This window comes from Bufo bufo, chromosome 1 (genome assembly GCF_905171765.1).
Source record: "Bufo bufo chromosome 1, aBufBuf1.1, whole genome shotgun sequence".
Taxonomy (NCBI): Eukaryota; Metazoa; Chordata; class Amphibia; order Anura; family Bufonidae; genus Bufo; species Bufo bufo.
The window spans coordinates 295263325-295285044 of NC_053389.1; the positions used below are offsets into that span (position 1 = coordinate 295263325).

A 21720-nucleotide genomic window follows, 5' to 3' on the forward strand; every position below is an offset into this window, starting at 1 on the left:
CTTTTTTCATTGAAGACACAACTGGAGTGCAGTCCGATTTCTTTGTTCTATATATACATATATATATATATATATATATATATATATATATATATATATAATGGTATAGTTGAAATTGTACTGACCCAGAGAATGAAAGGCACAGGTCATTTTTGCCACACAAGGAACTCAGTGGGAAAACCCATAAAAAGGTGGAGAAATTGCGTTTTAAGAGATAAAGACCCAACGAGCGCCGTGCATGTACGGTGCTGGTAGCAAAGGGGTTAATACATGAGAATTATAAGTCGTTTTTATAGTAAATAAATAAAATAAATGAGAATAAAAGGGAAGTTTTTATAATAGATAAGTAATATAAATGAAATTTAGGTCAAATATATGCATGCCACCAAAAGAAACCAGAAACAAACTATATTTTTCAGAAATAAATAAAATTTATTGACACATAACTAATAAAAAGAAACACAAACAATACATAAATAAATGTGCATGAAGAGACATTTCAGCAACAATTACAATCTGAGTTTAAATTCCAATTTCAATGCAATTACAGTTAAGGCAGATGCTTCAAAAATCTGATTGGTGGAGGTCCTGGGAGTAAGGCCCCCCTGATCCGACACTAGTGTCGTATTCTGAGGCTAGGTCATCAATATTATACATCTGGAAAACTCTTTAAAGTTGACCAACAAGGGTCAAAAGAGTACAAGCAAGGTCACAGATTTGAAGAAATGCACATCTTTTGCATGAATGTAATATTAAATGTGTAGCACATATAATGCCATCATTATGGACTTGCAGCAAATTCTGTCAAAAATGTTAAGGGATTGTCCAGAATTAGAAAAAATATGATATTTATTTTTAATCCACACTTGTTAATAGGCTGTGCCTGGAATTGCAGCTTAAAGAGAATCAGTCACGATGAAATGCACTACAATCGGCATGTAGCATGTTATAGAGCAGGAGGAGCTGAGCAGAGTGATACATAGTTTTGTGGGTAACAATTCTGCAAAACTTGTAATTTGTATATTTAAATTCCTGCTCTTTCTTAGCTCTTTTGTACATAGGGAGGTGTTATCAGTGACTAATATCATACTCTGTGTAAGTGTGTATACAGAGATAACTATCAGTCACTGATAGTTGTATACGGGGAGGTGTTATCAGTGATTGATAGCATTCTCTGTGTAAGTGTGTATAGAGAGATAGCTGTCAGTCACAAAGGCTGGGTTCACACTTGAGCGTTTTACAGCGCGTTCAAACGCGCTGTAAAACGCTCAACACATGAAAACCAATGCTTCCCTATGGCCCTGGTTCTCACTTGAGCGTTTTACAGCGCGTTTGAACGCGCTAAAAAACGCCCTATGCTCAAAAAAGTTCTTGAGCTTCTTTGGGGCGTTTTGTCGCGCGTTTGCGGCCATAGGACACTGCTGTCAATCACACAAACGCGTGTAATACGCGCGTTGACTATGGACAAAAACGCGCACAAAAACGCGCATATCAAATACGCTCAAGTGTGAACCCAGCCTAATAGTTGTGCATGGAGGTCGTCTTATCGGTAATTGATAGCATTCACTGTGTAAGTATGTATAGAGAGACAGCTGTCAGTTAATGATAGCTGTGGACGGGGGAAGTGTTAGCAGTGATTGATAGCATTCTCTGTGTAAGTGTGTATACATAGATAGCTGTCAGTCACTGATAGTTGCATAGTAAATGGAAACGGTGGCTTCTCAAGAGAGATAAATAGCCGAGACATTGCCCAGCTGTTTTTGGCGGCCCCATAGAAAAGAATGGGGGGTGGCCACGCATGCTCAGTGCACCCTCCTTCACTTTGCCGGCTCAGTTTACGAGATAGCTGCCGGTCTTAAAGGTGAAACCCGCACCTATCAGACAATGGGGGCATATCCTAGCGATATGCTCCCATTGTCTGAGATGGGAATACCCCTTTAAATTCTATTCAAGAGTAGCTGCAGTACCAGACACAGCCCACAGAGAAGAGCGGAATAACACAGGGATTTTTCTAATCCCCAGACAACATCCAACCAAGGAAAGAATATCATATAGTTACCAAAGTAACAACGTAAGTCACTTAGGAGCATTTACACGGAGTCTGGTGTGCTGGATTCCTTTCTACTACAGTTAGAAATAAAGCACAAACAACATGTAATGAAGTTGCACTGATCTTAGTTGGTGGGAAACGAACATATTTTTAGCTGACAAGTAAAATACAATTAAAAATGATCACAGGCGCCTGGTGCCAATAACATACTATAAAGCAATGACACTGGGCTGATACTCAGAGAGTAGCTTTATAATATCAGATCCGGTAGCACTGCCATGTAATGTATAACACCAACACAAGTTGTATCCAAAGATTCATTTTTAGACTATTCCCCTAGAAACTATACTTTAAAAGTGCTTGTGCAGTCCTCTGGTGTCTATTCTACCAGTTCTAGGGAAGGCCGGGTGACACCTACCACAACAATAATTGCAATTCCAATAAGACTTGTCATTAAGCTTTCCCAGACTCTACAATCCTCTAGGAAAACTCTTGAACAGGTTAAGGCCTCATGCACATGACCATATTTTTGTCAGTGTCTGATCCGCATTTTTTTGCAGATTGCACATAGGCCCATTCATTTCTTTGGGGCCGGAAAAAATTGAGAAGAGCACACTAATGTGATCCGTGTGCTGTCCGCATCGTGTAGCTACCCTCAAATTACCGAACCCGTTTTACAGACAAGAATAGTCAATTCTACAAAGAAGTAGTGGAATGCAAAAGGCTGGTATCCGTAATTTGTGGATCCGTGGGTTGGGGACTGCAAAATACATCCGTGTGCATGAGGCCTAACTGTAGAATGGTGTCACTTATCATTCTTAAAAATCGGAAAATGGCCAAACAAGATTTTTAACCAGAGACCAGAAGAGAACCATTCAGTACTTAAAAGGTTTTATTCACTTGATTGTGTTTTATATTATGAAGCTCTACACCACCTTTAGCTTTAAACCAGCTCTTTACTTCAAAACCCCTTGCTGCCCTTATTAATAGTGGACATTGTCCCCTCCATGTCCACAGCACTCAAGATGGAAGCAGTCATGGGATTTAGGGCTCATGCACACGACCATATGCCCTCCGAGACATACGGTCAGTGAGCGAGCCATATGTCCCGGAGCAGCATACATCGTGCGCATGGGAGCGCACAGCATCATAGGTTACTATGATGCTGTGCGTATTGGGCCGCCCGGGGGACTATTGTCCTGCTCTCATATGATATTACGAGTGCGGGACAATAGCCCCGCGGGCGGCCCGATGCGCACAGCGTCATAGTAACCTATGATGCTGTGCGCTCCCGTGAGCACGCTCCAGGACATATGGCCCGCTCACGGACCGTATGTCTCGGAGGAAATACGGTCGTGTGCATGAGCCCTTACTTAGAGGACCACTTCTCAGCTAAATCCACTTCTGCACATGTTTAGCCTGTGTGTGTATACTGTCCATGCAGCTACATCTCCGTTAGCCACCGCTATATCATTCCTATGGATGCAGAGAACCTTGATGCAATTTGTTAAACGGGCAGCAGGTGGCATTAATATAGAGAGCTGTGATTAGCAATGAGGGGTATTTCATAGTATAAAACAATCATTTATAGCATGTTATACATTTTACTGGAAAGTGGCCTATTCATTAACATTTTGGTTTACAAGAAAATGCTCTTAAAGGGTTTGTCCACCTTTTTATAACGTTTTTTCACACCCAACCTCATCTGCCAGACCTCTAAAGGGAAGCCAGCTTTTTTGTTCCAATGGTGAGTTCTCTGCACTCCTGTCCCCACTTGTAAGCTTTTGAAATGAATGGGCGGGAGGCTAATGACTGGCTGCAGCGCTGACATGTCCCCAAAGCAGAACGTGACCCGTGCCTCTTGGAGGACAAGTCACTGTTGCAGCCATTCATTGGCTGCTGAGGAACATAAGACCCCCCGTCCCCCCTTCCCATTCATTCCAGAAGTCTACAAATGGGGGCTAGAGAGCAGTGAATGCAGTGGTGGTTTTAAAGCTGGACAATCTCCTTAAAGGGGTTTCCCGAGATTTCTGAGAAGGCAGCAGCACTACTGTGAGCATTATGGCCTTCGCTCTGCTTTTCCTAGGCCAATGACGACACATTAATTGGCCACGTGGCCTAGGTGAGCTCAGCCTCATACAAGTGAATAGGGCTGGGCTGCAATACCAAGCACAGCCACTATACAATGTACGGCGCTGTGCTTAGTAAGCTGCGAGAAGGAAGGAGCGCTTACATGAGGATAGGTCATCAGTAAAAAACATCTTGGAAAACCTTTATATTATAATTTCTTAAAATGTTTCTGCTCAGATTTACGGCAAGCCATAAATGTTAGACTAATGGGGGTCTGACAACTGTCAGGAGGCAGAAGCAAGGGAAGAGTGGTCTCACTGCTATGAAAAAAAATTGTATGAGTTTTCAAGACATGGCTGCTTTCTTTCAGAAATGGGGTCAAAGCTGAGTGCAGTATTGCAGCCCCATTCCAAAGAATATGTGTAGACTAGGGTGGCTCTATTTTTGGAAGAAAGTGGTCATGTCTCCTATACAACCCCCTTGAATATCAATGAAAGAAAGCCCACTGACCTTGGAGACCTAGAATCTGCCAGCTTAGACCAGTCCCTTGGGCATCACCAGATAAACCAGCTTACATCTCAAGTAGAGGGCGCCTGTGCAAGAAGGGTATATGGGCACCCTGCTCTCCAATGACTCATCATACATTATCCCTTTATGTCTCTCTAACAATTCATTAGTAATTGTGAATAATTATGAAATTTATTTTCTCAGCCCCTGACATGCAATCTAGGTTGAAATATGGTATGTCCTCCCATTCTACATCTGGTAATGAATGTATTGATAAAAAAGTGCTTTTTTTCTAATTTCCACCATTCAATGCAGTTTTCAGCTCATACTTGGGCAGGAAAATTCCCAGTCACTTGGACACTGTCCGGATAGCTGATTGTCTCCATAGTCTGTAGATAAACGTACGGAACCTGTAGTGCGCAATACTATATGTCAGGTAGGATCACACAGAACTTGGCTGTTCCAACAATAAATCTTCCTCCAGAACACTATCTCCTATTTCAGTCTTGATTTGTGCAACACCAAGTCGATAGAGAGCGTCTCTGATGACCACTTCTCCGGGCTGACAGCTTTGAACAATGTCAAGAATCTGTCGGTTCACAATCTCTCGGCTGGTGAGAAAGTCAATCAGTCTATTGTAGAGGTAATAGTGTGTCACGTTGTCAAAGTTAATGGGGTGGTGGCGGACGTTGCTGGTTTTGCTATCTCCAATGGCTGTGATGATTGCACTATAGGGCTCCATCTCCCGGCACAATGAAAGTGCATGGTGGCGAGCGGTTGGGTCACAGGTTCCGTTCTGCTCCGCTACTGCGTGAACAATTCTTCGAGACTTGGACTTGGTAACAGGATGCAGAATTGAAGACTCGTTGCCCATCATGTCCACGCTATAATGTCTGTCTAAGAGTTCTGGGCAGGATACATACTAAGACAAAGGAAGAATAAATGACATATGAGCTGGATAAGGGGATTGCCCTGTAGACATGGCTCACTTCTGTGACAGAGCAAAGAGAACTTGGGCTACTTGACCTATATATTATTTTGTACATAGTCAGGTCCATAAATATTGGGACATCGAGACAATTGTAACATTTTTGGCTCTATACACCACCACAATGGATTTGAAATGAAACAAACAAGATGTGCTTTAACTGCAGACTGTCAGCTTTAATTTGAGGGTATTTACATCCAAATCAGGTGAACGGTGTAGGAATTACAACAGTTTGCATATGTGCCTCCTACTTGTTAAGGGACCAAAAGTAATGGGACAATTGGCTTCTCGGCGGTTCCATGGCCAGGTGTGTGTTATTCCCTCATTATCCCAATTACAATGAGCCGATAAAAGGTCCAGAGGTCATTTCCAGTCTGCTATTTGCATTTGGAATCTGTTGCTGTCTACTCTCAAGATGAGATCCAAAGAGCTGTCACTATCAGTGAAGCAAGCCATAATTAGGCTGAAAAAACACAACAAACCCATCAGGACCTGGACCTGACTGTATATAGTTAAAGGGTTTCTACCACCAGAAATACTGTTATGTAGCTGACTGATATAGCGATGCGCTAATGTCAGCACTACATAACAGTATGTTTTTTACCTTTCTCCCTGCAGCCATTTTGGTAAAATAAGCACTTTTAGAATATGCTAATGAGCCTCTAGGTGCTATGTGGGCGTAAAATCAGCACCTAGAGGCTCCGTTCACTCACCCTTTATCCTGCCCAAGTCCCCTGTTCTGCCCGCCCCGCTTGATTGATGGCATGGTCCGCCGCATCGCTGCTGAAATCCCGCGCCTGCGTCGTTCACTTCTGTCTTCGGCGCAGTGAGTGAAGGCCGCTCACCTGATGCCGGCCTGTGATGTAGACGGCGCAGGCACAGTGAGGAATCCGGCACCAGGAGTGCATCATTCACTCACTGCGCCGAAGACAGAAGTGAACGGCGCAGGCGCAGAATTTCGGCAGCGATGCGGCGGACCGTGCCATCAATCAAGAGGAGCGGGGCGGGCAGAACACTGGACCTGGGCGGGATAAAGGGTGAGTGGACGGAGCCTCTAGGTGCTCATTAGCATATTATAAAAGTGCTTTTTTTTTTTACCAAAAAAGCTGCAGGGAGAAAGGTAAAAAAACATACTGTTATGTAGTGCTGACATTAGTGCATTGCTAATGTCAGTCAGCTACGCAACAGTATTTCTGGTGGTAGAAGCCCTTTAAAGGAGTTATCAACCTCTATAATGCCTCCTTAAATGCCCAGGCCCATCATACAGATTGTACTTACCACCCTCCCCGGCACCCATGTCGCACCGGATACATGCACGGCCGCCTATGCGTTTCCCCGTCACACGGATGAAATGTCGATCAGGGGGTTTTGGGTTCAGTCAATAGCAGGCTGCGACGAGAATGAGCCTCCTGAGCATCGCAGGTGACGCTAGGGAGGCTCATTTCTGTCGCTCCCCCCTCTCCGGGTGTTTGCATTCGCGCGGCAGGGAGATGCAGCGGTGGCTGTGCGGGCATCAGGGGTGACGCAGGTGCTGGGGAGCGAGGCAAGTACAATATGTGTGTGGGGCCCAGGCATTTGGGGAGGCATTATAGGGGTTGGATAACCCCTTTAATTAAAATGTATAATTTATAACATTTTCCCATATACTTTGTATATCAATTTTTCGTGATCTTCAAGATCTCTGCTTGCTGTAACTTTTTTTTTTGATCAAATCTTTTTATTTAAGATCAATTTTTTCTTTTTTACATGTGAACAAAAGCAATAATACACATAAACCCACCCCACCTCCCCACCCCTTCCCCATCCCCAAAGTCCAGGTGCAGTTTGTCCCTAAGAAGAGAAAAAAGAAAAGAGTCCACAGCGTATTACGGATTACAATCCAATGTACATTCACGCCATTCGCACAGCAGCTCCTTCTTATTACTTTTATAAGGTACCTTATGTTTTATTATTCTCATTTTCCTTTATTACTACCTGTAACTTCCCTTTCTCTTTCTCTTTCCCTTTCCCGTCGTTTGTACTAAACAGTAAGATGAAAGTGTTCAATCCATGCATACCATATTTTGTTAAACTTTTTGTTGTTTCCTCTTTTTTGATACACATAGCTCTCGAGTTGCACCAAGGTGTGTGTCGTTGTTATCAATTCACTTAGCTCCGGTGGGTCTTGAGCTATCCATCTGGATGCTATCCTCTTCCTAGCTTGATATAGAATGCGCTGGATTGCCAACTTGGCCTCTCTGGAACCTGACACTTCCCCAACACATCCCAAAATACATGCAATAGGAGAACATTCAATCGAAATCTTATAAACCTTGATAATGAGGTCTACCACCTCCTTCCAATATCTGCGTAAACGTGGACAGTTCCACACTGCTTGCTGTAACTTAATGAGTGCCGCCATTGTTTACTTTGAGAGCTTGCAATATGATACTCATGCGAGGATCACACAGTTGCATGGTTTATTACTGTACAGCTGTAAGTGCTCGCATTCGCGACTGTGTGATCATCACATAAGGACGGATATGCAACTTCTAGATGTAACCAATGATGACTTGCATTCAATTACAGCAAGCAGGGATCTTGAAAATGTTAAATTGGCTGTGTCATCTGAGACATTGGTGGCAAATCCTAACGTTATGCCACCAATGTCAGATAGGTGTGGGTCCTGCACCCATCTCTAGAATGGAGTCTCCAAAGTTTAAGAAAGCACACTGCACATGCGCAGCCATCCTCCATTTATTTCATAGAGGTGAATGGGGCGGTGCCCGCGTGCTCACTCGGCTATTTTTGGAACTCCTATAGAAGTGAATGGAGAGCACACTGTGAAAGTTCACTTTCGGAGCCCCGTTCTAGAGGTAGGTGCGGCTCCCACTATCTGATATTGGTGACATATCCTAGCGATATGCCACCAATGTGTGGGGTGACACAAGCCCCTTTAAGGAATGGATACAGAAAGTTGCCAAAGCTTCGTTTGCTAGTGTATTTATACACCATTTACCATGCTAAATATGATAAACATCTATTCCTGTCTGTTTCTTAGAATACCGATTACTAGCTCATGCATATTGCTTTGGGCTGTTGAAATGTATTTACTTACCTTTGGTGACTCTGAAGGGTCTGAGAAACATCCTTGATTCTTCCCCCACATCCGTTTTGTCAGGTCTGGATGACAGAGATCGGCACAAAGAGCTACCTGTGTTGCCATATCTACTACGTAGACTGGAGGCCAGTGTCGCGATGAGACCAAGAGATCCACATGATCCCGGGGGCTTTCTCCTCTCACAATGTATTTGGATCCACAAACCACCTAAAGAAATGAGAAACAACATAATGATCTATGTATAATGGCAGCCACCACCATGGTTCATAGAACATCTGAATTGCGCCTCAGACTCTTCCCACAAAGATCAGCAAGACAATTTCGAAGTATTGTCTTGCGAATCCTAAAGTATTCAACCAGTCAGTGCAGATCCAACGAGCGTCTCTGCTCTAGAGACGTCCGCGGTAAATGGAAAATTCAGTGATCCGTATATTGCCTGCAGACCCTGCTAACAAAAAGGGACTGTCCAAAGTGGAGAGACTGGATTTTGGCCTCTCCCAAGTAGCACTGTATATTATATATTAATGTGAACAGGCAGCTGCACTCTCCCTTGGGGTCTGCTGCTGTTAAAAGATCAACATATCCAATTCTTTGTTAGTTTCAAACTATTTTATTGGAAGGCGTTAGATGTATAAGGCTACTTTCACACTAGTGTTTCTATTTTCTAGTATTGAGATCCGTCAGAGGATCTCAATACCGGAGAAAAACGTTTGTTTTGTCCCCATTCATTGTCAATGGGGACAAAACGTAACTGAACAGAATGCAATGCTCCAAAATGCATTCCGTTCCGTTTGGTGGCGTTCCCATTCCGGACAGCAAACTGCAGCAAGCTGCGGTTTGCTTTCTGTCATGGATGTGGAGCAAAGTGGATCCGTCATGACCCACAATGCAAGTCAATGGTGACGGATCCGTTTTCACTGACACAATCTGGCACAATAGAAAACGGATCCGTCCCCCATTAACTTTCAATGGATTTCATAACGGATCCGTCTTGGGTATGTTAAAGAGAATACAAACGGATCCTTTCATAACAGATGCCGACGGTTATATTATCAGTAACGGAAGGGTTTTTGGTGAACCCTGCCAGATCCAGCAAAAATGCTAGTGTGAAAGTAGCCTTAACCGTGACATAAGTGCAAGAGGTCACCCTAGGGGGACCAACATAATGCAATGAAGTGATGAAACACAAAGGTAGAGCTATTAAAGGTGTTCTCTGAGATTTAGAGGTCATCAATATGAGATGGGCGGGGGTCCGACTCCCAGGCCCCCCAGCTGTACAAAGAGGCCGCAGTGCTCCTTGAGTTCATTGGTCATGTGGCCTAGGCGCAGCTCATCCCATTCACTTGAATGGGACTGAGCTGCAATACCCAAGCCACAGATACTATACAGTGCATGGCATGATGCTTGGTAAGCTGCGAGGAGGCCGTGGTGCCAGGGATGGCGGGAGTTGGCCCCAGCCAATGTCATATTCATGACCTAACCTGAGGATAGGTCATCAATATATAAATCCCGGAGAAGCCCTTTATTATGCATTGAGAATGGCAGAAATGATCAAAGAAATATAAGAATAAATATCTCTAAATGACTAAAGTTCTAACTGGGCGGGAGGATTGGGGTCCATCAGGGGGCAATTATTTTGTAGTTTTTTTTATGAATCCCAAGCCAACAGGACATGTGAAGAGAAAAACACTTACCTGCTCCCTGGCTCTCAGTCTGTCTGCACTGCATGTCTGGTCCCTGTCTTTCAACGTCTGCATGTGCCGCTGCAGCTAAGGACTGACCGCAGCAGTGACGGTTCTCCAAGCGGCATGTGACCAAGACGTAAAATACCGCTTGGAGACACTTCACCACTGAGGCCAGTCTGTGGCTGCAGTCGCGTATGGGACACTGCCCATGTGGATGTTGACAGGGCAGATAGACCAGAAATTGTGAATCAGAGCAGGTAAGTATGTTTCTCTCCACAAGTCCTGCTGGCTGTGGAGGATTAAACAAAAAAATAATAATATCCTGGATAACCCCTTTAAGGACAGGGTAGGAGGCCTTGCAGAGAAGCCAATGGTCCCCCAGTTCACTGTTTAACCAGGAGATAATCCTGCCCGGCGTTTCTGGCTGCTTCTCCCCTATGGGCAGTAAACATGCATGCTTGACCACTGGCTTTCTTCTAGTTAGTAGCACAGGCAGAAGAACAAAGCTCTGACCTATAGCAATTCATATTAGTAAAAGCTGCATAATCACCTCTTTGGATACATCGTAAAACCTTTCTATTGCCGGAGGTTCCCTTTAAAGGAATATACTCACAGGGGTATAGGTTCAATCCCCCATGTAAATGGATGGAGACAGCACCACCCACAGTGTTCCTTTATTCCTGATGCAACATTTTGGCTAAACAGCCTTTGTCAACCATACGCTGATTGATGCTGTGAGGTCTCCATCCATTTTCTTCAATTCAATTCTTCCATTTTTGGTTTAACTCCCTCAGCCACAGTGACATGGAGCGGGCTGATGTAGTGAGCCCCCTCCATGCGCAGCGAGTGCCGGCTGTATAATACAACAGACACATGGCTGCAATAACTGGAAATGGCGAACACGCTGAACCCCATCATTTAACCCCCCAACTGCCGTGATCAACAGCGTTGATTAATTAAAAGTAGTTCGTCCCGCAAAAAAAAAGCCATCATACAGCTCTGTGGACCGAAATCTAATAAAAAATAAAAAAAACTATACAAGTTTGGTATCACTGTATTCATACTGAGCCGCAGCATGAGGACATCATGTCATCTTTAGTGCACAGTGAACATTGTAATATCAAAACCCAAAACACTTTAGTGGAATTTTTTTTTTTCCAATTTAACCCCACCAAAAAAAATTGCCATTTTCCAATACAAGACATGGTAAATGAAAGGGTTCCATTACAAAATACAACTTATCTCGCAAATAATAAGCCATCATAAGGCTATATATACACGGAGAATGAAAAAAGTTAATGGAACGTGGGTAGGAAAAACCGAAAATGCAAAAACGAGAATGCGACCAGTACTTAAGTGGTTTAAGGAAATGTGTCACCAAAAATGTTCTCTGCCAGTTAAAACCACATCTCCTTTTTTTCTAATCTGTTTTTATATTCGGATCACAGATTTTTTTATTCTACTTCCTGAACAAGGTTAGGGAACTGCTTCTTAACAGCATTTGGAAAGCATTTAAAGAGGTTCTCTGGGCTTTTACTACTGATGACCTATCTTCAGGAATCGGATAGGTCAGGGATCAGCAACCTTCGGCACTCCAGCTGTGGTGAAACTACGACTCCCAGCATGCACACTTGCTTAGCTATTTTGAGAACTCCCATAGAAGTGAATGGAGCATGCTGGGAGTTGTAGTTTCAACACATCTGGAGTGCCGAAGGTTGCTGACCGCTGGGATAGGTCATCAATATCAGATCGGCGGGGGTCCGACACCTGGCACCCCCGCCAATCAGCAGTTTGAGGAGACGTCAGGCTATGTGCGCACCTGCCGTCTCCCTTCTCTCTTCCTGCTCTGCTGCTGCTGTCCCATAGACACAGTTGATCGGCGGTGGATAGGTCATCCATATGAAAAAGCCCAGAAAACCTCTAAAGCAGTGTTTCCCAACCAGTGTGCCTCCAGCTGTTGCAAAACTACAACTCCCAGCATGCCCGGACAGCCTTTGGCTGTGCGGGCATGCTGGGAGTTGTAGTTTTGCAACAGCTGGAGGCACACTGGTTGGGAAACACTGCTCTAAAGAATTGCTTTATGGCAGCCCCATGGTCCATAGACACAATGGTCAGGATTGGACCTCATTGACGTCTATGGGAGAGTCTTCTAGACATGTTCTGTGACCTGTGCAGAGGTCATTGTACAAGTAAAGGATAGATAAGCTCTGACAATCACCTATTGTGAATGGTGGATCCTGTCTTATCTATACACAGAGGTGATATCATTACAGGCAGGATTAGAATGATAGATAAGAAGTTAACTGCAGTAAAGTGATCTGTACAGACCAAGAAGTGACACTTATTATTAGGGTTTTAAAAAAAGTAGAAAAAAAAAGGGTTTTTAAAAATATATAAAAAATAAAATAAAAATATATAGTTCAAATCATCTCCCTTTCCCCAAAATTTAAATCCTTAACCAATAAAAGTTATAATCCCATATGGCAAATGGTCTATCGGAAAGCAAACGGCCAATTCGCCATTTTTTGACACTTCCTCTCCCCAAAAACGTTTTATAAAAAGTGATAAAAAAGTGAATTCGCCCAACAAAATTATAGAGTTCAGAATATGGTGATGAAGAAATTATAATTTTTTTTCAAGGTCTCTAATTGTTTTTCAATATTAAAACACAAGAAAAACAATATAACTTTGGTATCGTTGCAATCGTATTGACCTGGAGAATGAAGGTAACAGGTTACTTTTACCGCATAGTGAATTTCGTAAAAAATAAATAAATAAAAGTACACCCCATTTGGAATTTTTTTCCCGCTTCCCACTATACTGTATGCAAACGTAAATGGTGCCATTAGAAAGTACAACTTGTCCTATAAAAAATGCAAAAATTGAAAATTGCCCAGTCCTCTAACGGTTAAATATAGTGACATGGAAAATAAAAAATAACATCACCAAAAACTCTTTAAAAATATGATAAACAATAGGTTCTTTTCTGCTGACACAGTTCATGGTTACAGGCCTTGGAGGTCTGGGAAGGCCTGAAGGGAGTGCTCCTTTTTCTCTGGTCATAATCCAGTCCTGACAAAGAAGTATTTTCTATTAATATAATGTTACCTGATGAGGGCAGACCTTGTAGAGCTTCCCCCCAGTTAAATGCGGCGGAGGTTCTTTAGTCTGTGTGCCGTTCTGCACAAACTCAGAAAGAGCCAGGATGGAATAACACATATTATCCTATAGGACATAAAAAGGAAGTATCTTTAATAAAGTTTTAGGCACACTTAACATGTAGCGACCTGAACTTCATAAGGTACGTCCATTTTTTAAAGGCTTTTCCACCGCAGTTGTTATAACAGTCATTGCATATGTGATCATATACCTTCAGCACTCCCAGCATGCTCCATTCATTTCTATGAGAGTTCTGAGAGGAGCAGAGCATGTATGCATGCTGGGAAGTGCTGGAGGATGCCTACCCCTGATATAGGACATTTTCTCTCTTTTGTGGAAACGACATGGATGATCCGAGAGCTTTCCACATCTGTATGTCTGTTCCGTAAAAGGATAGAAAATATCCTATACCACAGACCCATTGAAGTCAGTCGGTCCGACACTGACGTCATCTGTATTTTGCGGATCTGCGTACTGCACACCCCAAAATACAAACGGTTGTGTGCATGATGCTTCAAAGGGGTTATCCAAATTCAAAATGATCCCCCCTCAATGCTTGGCGACACATTATACTTACCTGCCCCCAGGCACCAGCATCGCTCCAGAACCCTGCACAGCTGCCTCTGCATCAAAACATCCAGCGACGGGGAGGAGCAGCCAATAGCAGCCCGCAACGGTGACGCGCATCAAGGGAGCAGGGAACCTGCTATTGGCTGCTGCCCCCGGCACCATATGTTTTGATCAACGCGACGGGGAGATGCAATGGCGGCCGTGCAGGGATCCGGAGTGACACAGGTGCTAGGGAGCCGGTAAGTATAATGTATACGGGGGGCCTGGGCATTGGAGAGGATATTTTAGAATTTGGATAACCCCTTTAAAGTGATCGTATCTCAGCAAATAAGGAGAAATTTATCCCAAATGACCTTTATATTTTTAATTTAAAGGGGTTGTCTCACTTTAGCAAATGCCATTTATCATGTAGAGAAAGTTAATACAAGGCACTTACTAATGTATTGTGATTGTCCATATTGCTTCCTTTGCTGGCTTCATTCATTTTTCCATCACATTATACACTTCTCATTTCCATGGTTACGACCACCCTGCAATCCTTTAGCGGTGGTCATGTTTGCACACTATAGGAAAAAGCACCAGCCTCTCTGGTGGTCGGGACTGTGGGAGCGCACATAGGCTGGTACTTTTTCCTATAGTGTACAAGCAGGGTGGTCGCAACCATGGAAACGAGCAGTGTATAATGTGATGGAAAAATTAATCCAGCCAGTAAAGGAAACAATATGGACACTAACAATATATTAGTAAGTGCCTTGTATTAACTTTCTCTACATGATAAATGCTATTTGCTAAAGTGACAAAACCCCTTTAAATTCTTCTTCTTCGTACAGTCACAATAAAATGGTGTCCAATACACTGTATACAGCTTTCTCGTGGTAACAACTCAAGCACTAATCTGATCTCGCAAAAATAGACAAAATGTCTCTTATATGTAAATGATGATTAAACAAGGGGAGCAAAAGTACGAATGAGAAAGGAACTTTAACTACTTTCTTGGTAAATGTCCCCGGTACATTATTACAGAGACAGAAACAAACAATAACCATTGGCCTTCACCTTTGTGTCAGTGTCATCCCAAGGAATCCCACAAAGTGTCAAATTCTTTTGCATTTCTTCGGCACTGAGCTTGTTTAAATCATTCAGCTTCAGGGTCCCGTCATGAAGGAGTCGTACCAGAGCACTGCCATTACCTGCATCAAGGTAAGGAGGAGGAGGAGAAAAAAATCCAAAAAAGAGTGTCAATCGAACTTTTTGGATGGGGGTCCAAAAAATCTTAGAGTAACTGCAGGGCGCCAAAGGGAGGAGGAACTATCACCAAGGAATGAGAGGTGGGAGGCTGCCAGTAGTGACTAAGTGTAGAAAAAACTACGTAGGTGAATACGGGAAGAGAAGAAAAAGAAGATCACAGCCACAAAGACAGCGCCAAACCCCTAGTAACCATTATGATAGGTGATCAGAATAGGGATTGAAAGTAGGAATAAAAATATTTATGAAATAATGGAGTAATAGGTGTTCCAACAAATTGGGTTATAACCTGGAGTATGAAGAAATAATAAAATAGAAACTCTTAAAAGCTTTTTTTTTTTTTTAAATATAAACAATTAACTCACGGTACTGGGGAGGTGGTTTGTAGGATAAACTCAAGACACCTACAGACTCAAAGAATCGCTTGTAGTATCTTAGGAAAACAGGGCAGTCCCACGGATGGTACTTCTGGTAGTTTCCTTTATTGGTATCACAGATAGGCTCAACGCGTTTCGGGGGTGTTATCATATAACTCCTTCTTTAGGAGCAATCAAAATACATACAGAGATAATAAAATCATACAGATATGTCTTGCCTAGAAGCCTTATATATACAGGGAGTGCAGAATTATTAGGCAAGTTGTATTTTTGAGGATTAATTTTATTATTGAACAACAACCATGTTCTCAATGAACCCAAAAAACTCATTAATATCAAAGCTGAATATTTTTGGAAGTAGTTTTTAGTTTGTTTTTAGTTTTAGCTATTTTAGGGGATATCTGTGTGTGCAGGTGACTATTACTGTGCATAATTATTAGGCAACTTAACAAAAAACAAATATATACCCATTTCAATTATTTATTTTTACCAGTGAAACCAATATAACATCTCAACATTCACAAATATACATTTCTGACATTCAAAAACAAAACAAAAACTAATCAGTGACCAATATAGCCACCTTTCTTTGCAAGGACACTCAAAAGCCTGCCATCCATGGATTCTGTCAGTGTTTTGATCTGTTCACCATCAACATTGCGTGCAGCAGCAACCACAGCCTCCCAGACACTGTTCAGAGAGGTGTACTGTCATTAGATTTTCTTCTTTTATACCCTTTCTTGCCAGCCACGCTGTGGAGTACTTGGACGCGTGTGATGGAGCATTGTCCTGCATGAAAATCACGTTTTTCTTGAAGGATGCAGACTTCTTCCTGTACCACTGCTTGAAGAAGGTGTCTTCCAGAAACTGGCAGTAGGACTGGGAGTTGAGCTTGACTCCATCCTCAACCCGAAAAGGCCCCACAAGCTCATCTTTGATGATACCAGCCCAAACCAGTACTCCACCTCCACCTTGCTGGCGTCTGAGTCGGACTGGAGCTCTCTGCCCTTTACCAATCCAGCCACGGGCCCATCCATCTGGCCCATCAAGACTCACTCTCATTTCATCAGTCCATAAAACCTTAGAAAAATCAGTCTTGACATTTCAGCTTGTGTGTCTTGTTCAGTGGTGGTCGTCTTTCAGCCTTTCTTACCTTGGCCATGTCTCTGAGTATTGCACACCTTGTGCTTTTGGGCACTCCAGTGATCTTGCAGCTCTGAAATATGGCCAAACTGGTGGCAAGTGGCATCTTGGCAGCTGCACGCTTGACTTTTCTCAGTTCATGGGCAGTTATTTTGCGCCTTGGTATTTCCACACGCTTCTTGCGACCCTGTTGACTATTTTGAATGAAACGCTTGATTGTTCGATGATCACGCTTCAGAAGCTTTGCAATTTTAAGAGTGCTGCATCCCTCTGCAAGATATCTCACTATTTTTGACTTTTCTGAGCCTGTCAAGTCCTTCTTTTGACCCATTTTGCCAAAGGAAAGGAAGTTGCCTAATAATTATGCACACCTAATATAGAGTGTTGATGTCATTAGACCACACCCCTTCTCATTACAGAGATGCATATCACCTAATATGCTTAATTGGTAGTAGGCTTTCGAGCCTATACAGCTTGGAGTAAGACAACATGCATAAAGAGGATGATGTGGTCAAAATACTCATTTGCCTAATAATTCTGCATGCAGTGTAGTAGGGACTTAGTCCCCTTTCAGACGAGCGTGTTTTCCGCGCAGGTGCAATGCGTGATGCGAACGCATTGCGCCCGCACTAAATCCGGACCCATTCATTACAATGGGTCTGTGTACACGAGCGTTGTTTTTCACGCATCACTTGTGCATTGCGTGAAAATCGCAGCAAGTGCGGATGCGATGCATTTTCACTGATGGTTGTTTGTAAACCTTCCGTTTTTTATCACGCGGGTGAATCTCACATCTTTCTGAGTGTATAGTGCTTCACCTCCCATTGGAGATGGAAATATTTATCGACACAGGAAGTGTCATGTGATTACTCACTATTTTTCACTACATTGGATGTTGACGATTTTCCCTCTTTGGCTGTATGTCATCAACACAGTATTAATACACAGCTAAATCTGTGATTTCCTGATCGTCCTACGGCAGCATACACACATAGGGGGTTAATGACTCATTAATTGCCGAATAGAAGAGACACAGTTTAATTAGCAGTTTAAACAGTTAACTAATTAGCTCCTGTATAAATTACCATAAGTGGAAACACTCATCGTATTCTTTTGTCTCTTTACCTTGGATAGAAGGATTTCTACTGATTAAACCCTATATACAGAGAGAGTTTCTCTGTCCCTAAGGTTCCATATTGGATGATGTGCCGTTATTGTATACCCTTTTTTTTTTTCTTTAGGGGGGGGGGGTCCCCTCGGCTTGCAAACTCTCAGCCTGTGCTGTATACAGGCTTCGCCTGTCCCTCGGCCATTAACCCCTGCGGGGTGAACAAGCGTTAAGTGGTTTGGATTGAAGCAGGGAGTTCTTGCTATCATCTAGACATATCAGCCTGAATATCACCTGAGGCTCTCTTGTGAAGTGTGGGTAAGTGGATGTACCGTTCGCATACTTAGGGAATCCAAAATGGTAGCGGCGGCGGTGTCAAACGACATTCTGCGCATGCATGAATTGGATGCAGAGTTGATGTCCGTCTTGTTCTCTAGGTTGCCGCGCTCTGCCGGGCAGTGGAACCCTCTCTGGCTGTAGGGAAGCTTCGGATACGACTCTCCATCCTTGAAAACATGTTGCCTGTTTCTCATATTATTTTTTGTTGACAGATGGAGCCTCCTCAGCATTCGGGGAAAAGAAAATGAAAATCTAACCACAATATTTGTGATAATTGCCAACAACCTATGCCTGAGGATTGTGATCAATCACTGTGCTCTGCTTGTATGACTGCTGAAACTCTCATGTCTCAAACACCTAGTTTTTTCTCCTGGCTCAAGGAACAGCTTTCTGAAACCTTTGCTTAAATAAAAGTTGCCTTTTCTGCTGCTAGATCTAAAAAGAAAAGGAATTTTATTTCCCCTGTCCCAGAGGATCCTTCAAATAGCTCAGAATAATCAAAGGGGGAAGTGCTTTCTCTTTCTTCTGATGATGATGTATCCATGGAAAATATGTATTTATTAAACAAGGATAACATTTCTACATTGATTGAATCAGATAAGATAGGGCCTTCAGGGAATTCATATAAGATAGGGCCAGGGGCTGTTCATAGTATTCAGTATATTGGGCAGACTAGATGGGCCAAATGGTTCTTATCTGCCGACACATTCTATGTTTCTATAAGGATGTCAGTCATAAAATCAGAGAAAGAGCAGCTATTTTATTTATTTTATTTTCCTTCTGTTAAAGAAAAAGTGCTACCCACTCATCCAGTAATTAGTAGCTGGCTTAAAAAGGATTGGGGTAAGCCTGAAAAGAGGATAGATCCAGGAGCTAGATTCAAATCTACCTATAAATTAAATCCAGAAGCAACTAGTGAATGGGAGCTACCACCAAAAGTGGATTTAGCAGTGGCTAAGCTTTCCAAAAAATCCATCTTTCCTGCAGAACAATCTTCTCTCCTAAAAGATCCCACGGACCGGAAATCAGATAACAGAAGAAGGAAGAACCCGCGCTGACCTTATTCCTACCTATGGGTATATTGCTAATGTCACACTGGATATAGTAGACACTGCCCTATATAGGTAATACAAATAGCCACTAGAAATTATAGGGCAGTGTCTACTATATCCAGTGTGACATTAGCAATATACCCATAGGTAGGAATAAGGTCAGCGCGGGTTCTTCCTTCTTCTGTTTTCCATTACTAGGTCTTCTCCTATTTTGTGGGCTGTTTTTTGGCAATTAACCCCACAATAGAACCCAGCAGCGACGGGGCACACACATAGTCCTTTTGTGTGAGCTCACCTCCACTCCATTTACCCAGACGGCAGCGCTAGTGTTTACTCATTGCTCTTACTTATTTGCTGGAAATCAGATAACCTTTTAAAGAAAGCTTATGCTTCCATGGCAGTCAAGTCATCCCTTCCTTCTATTCCAGTAGCAAGGGCTTTGAGAATATGGCTCTTAACTAGCACAAGATAATGAAGGAGTTTCTATAGAGCAAATCTTTGAAAATATACCACTAATGAAATCAGCGACCGATTTTTTATGTGATACCCCGCTGGATACTGCAAAGTTCTCTTCCAGATCCCTGGCTTTATCCAATGTTACTAGACGAGCCCTATAGATTAAAGAATGGAATGGGGATGTCCCATCCAAATATCATTTTTGTTCCCTTCCTTTTCAACCCTCATTCTTATTTGGTCCACAATTAAAACTAATTTTAAAATCTTTGAATGAAAACAAAGGTGTCTCTTTTCCTCGTTCTGCTCGGAAGATATATTCTAGACCTTAGAGATATCAAACTACTGTAGCATCCAGAACACAGAGAAATTTTCGTGACTTCACTTCCCAAAGAAGGAGAAAAGAGGATAAGAATTCTAAATTTATCCCCAAAAAGAAACCTTTTGATAAAAGGGTCTATCTTATGACACCAGGCAAGAGATATATCCTGTAGGAGGAAGGCTAAAATACTATGTCACAACCTGGCTTCAGACATTCTCAGACGCTTGGGTGCGTTCGACTATTATCTACGGATATTCTCTGGAACTCAAGCAAACTCCAAAAGAACGGTTTCTGATAAACATAAACAAATCTCCAATTATTTTCCAACTTTTAAAAGAATTAATGGTAAAACATGCTTTAGAAGAAGGGCCCGCAGAAGAACGAGGTCAAGGAGTGTATTTCCCCTATTTTAGCCGTTCCACAGGCAGGGGGCACTTGGCGGTTAGTAATAAACCTTACATATCTAAACACTTTTTTTCTCAAAAAAAGGTTCAAAATGGAGACGATACAGTCAGTCACCAATGTCATTCAACAAGATGACTTTCTAGTGACTATAGATCTCAAGGATGCGTATTTACATATTCCGATCCTTCAAGCTCACAGGAAATAGCTGAGAATAGCTATTCCAATCCATGATCAAGTCCTTCACTTGCAATTTACTTGCCTACCCATCGGGATAACCTCCGCCCCTAGAGTCTTCATGAAGATAGCAGTGATTCTCTCAGCAGCGCTCAGACTTCAAGGAGTATTTGTTATACCGTACCTGGACGACTGGCTAGTAAGAGCATCCTCTCAAGAATTTCTCATGTCTCATCTAGATTTTACTCTACAAATGTTAAGAACACATGGATTCATCATAAACGAAGAAAAGTCCAATCTGACTCCATCCAGACGGAAAAAATATTTGGGGTTTGTGATAGATACACACAATATGAAGTTACACCTAACTCCAGAGAGAATTCAGAAAATTATGCAGGGAATCAGGAAGTTAATAACTCAACGCAAATGCTCAATTCGTTTTGCCATGAGAAATCTTGGATTACTAACGTCATCCATAGAAGCGGTTCCATTTACGGATGTTACAGAGGGACATTTTGATATATTGGAACAAAGATCACAGAAACTTAGATCTTGAAAAATGCCGATCTCCTCTACAGTCAAAATGGATCTTAATTGGTGGTTAATCCCCTCACATTTAACACAAGGTCAATCTCTGAAACCTTGTCAGACCATAGTCCTCACTACGGATGCTTCAAACTTGGGCTGGGGTGCTCATGTAGGGACCAAATGGGCGCAAGGGGTATGGTCCAAAAACGATCTACACCTATCATCGAACATGAAGGAACTCAGAGCCATCAAGCTGGCCTTGTCTCATTTTCTTCCGGAGCTTCATCTTCAAGATGTTCAAGTCCAGTCAGACAACATCTCTGCCGTCTATTACCTGAACAAGCAGGGTCGGAGTAAAGAAAAATTGTCTCCTAGCAAAAGAGTGCAGGCAGATAATGAAATGGGCAGAAATTTACCTAAAAACAATCTCAGCAGTTCATATAAA

At 42.6% G+C, this 21720-nt stretch overlaps 1 protein-coding gene across 2 annotated transcripts in view; it reads right to left on the reverse strand.

Moving 5' to 3' along the window:
* Positions 1-3358: 3358 nt before the first annotated feature.
* HMGXB3 (HMG-box containing 3) overlaps positions 3359-21720 on the reverse strand; it is an 81068-nt gene continuing 62706 nt past the window's right edge. For both annotated transcript variants that reach the window (XM_040440776.1, XM_040440768.1), the window contains 4 exons: positions 15186-15319; positions 13509-13625; positions 8713-8922; positions 3359-5549 (listed from right to left, as the gene is read on the reverse strand). In XM_040440776.1, the coding sequence (XP_040296710.1) occupies positions 5070-5549; positions 8713-8922; positions 13509-13625; positions 15186-15319 (941 nt within the window). In that variant the 3' untranslated portion in view covers positions 3359-5069. The remainder of the gene's footprint in view (positions 5550-8712; positions 8923-13508; positions 13626-15185; positions 15320-21720) is intronic.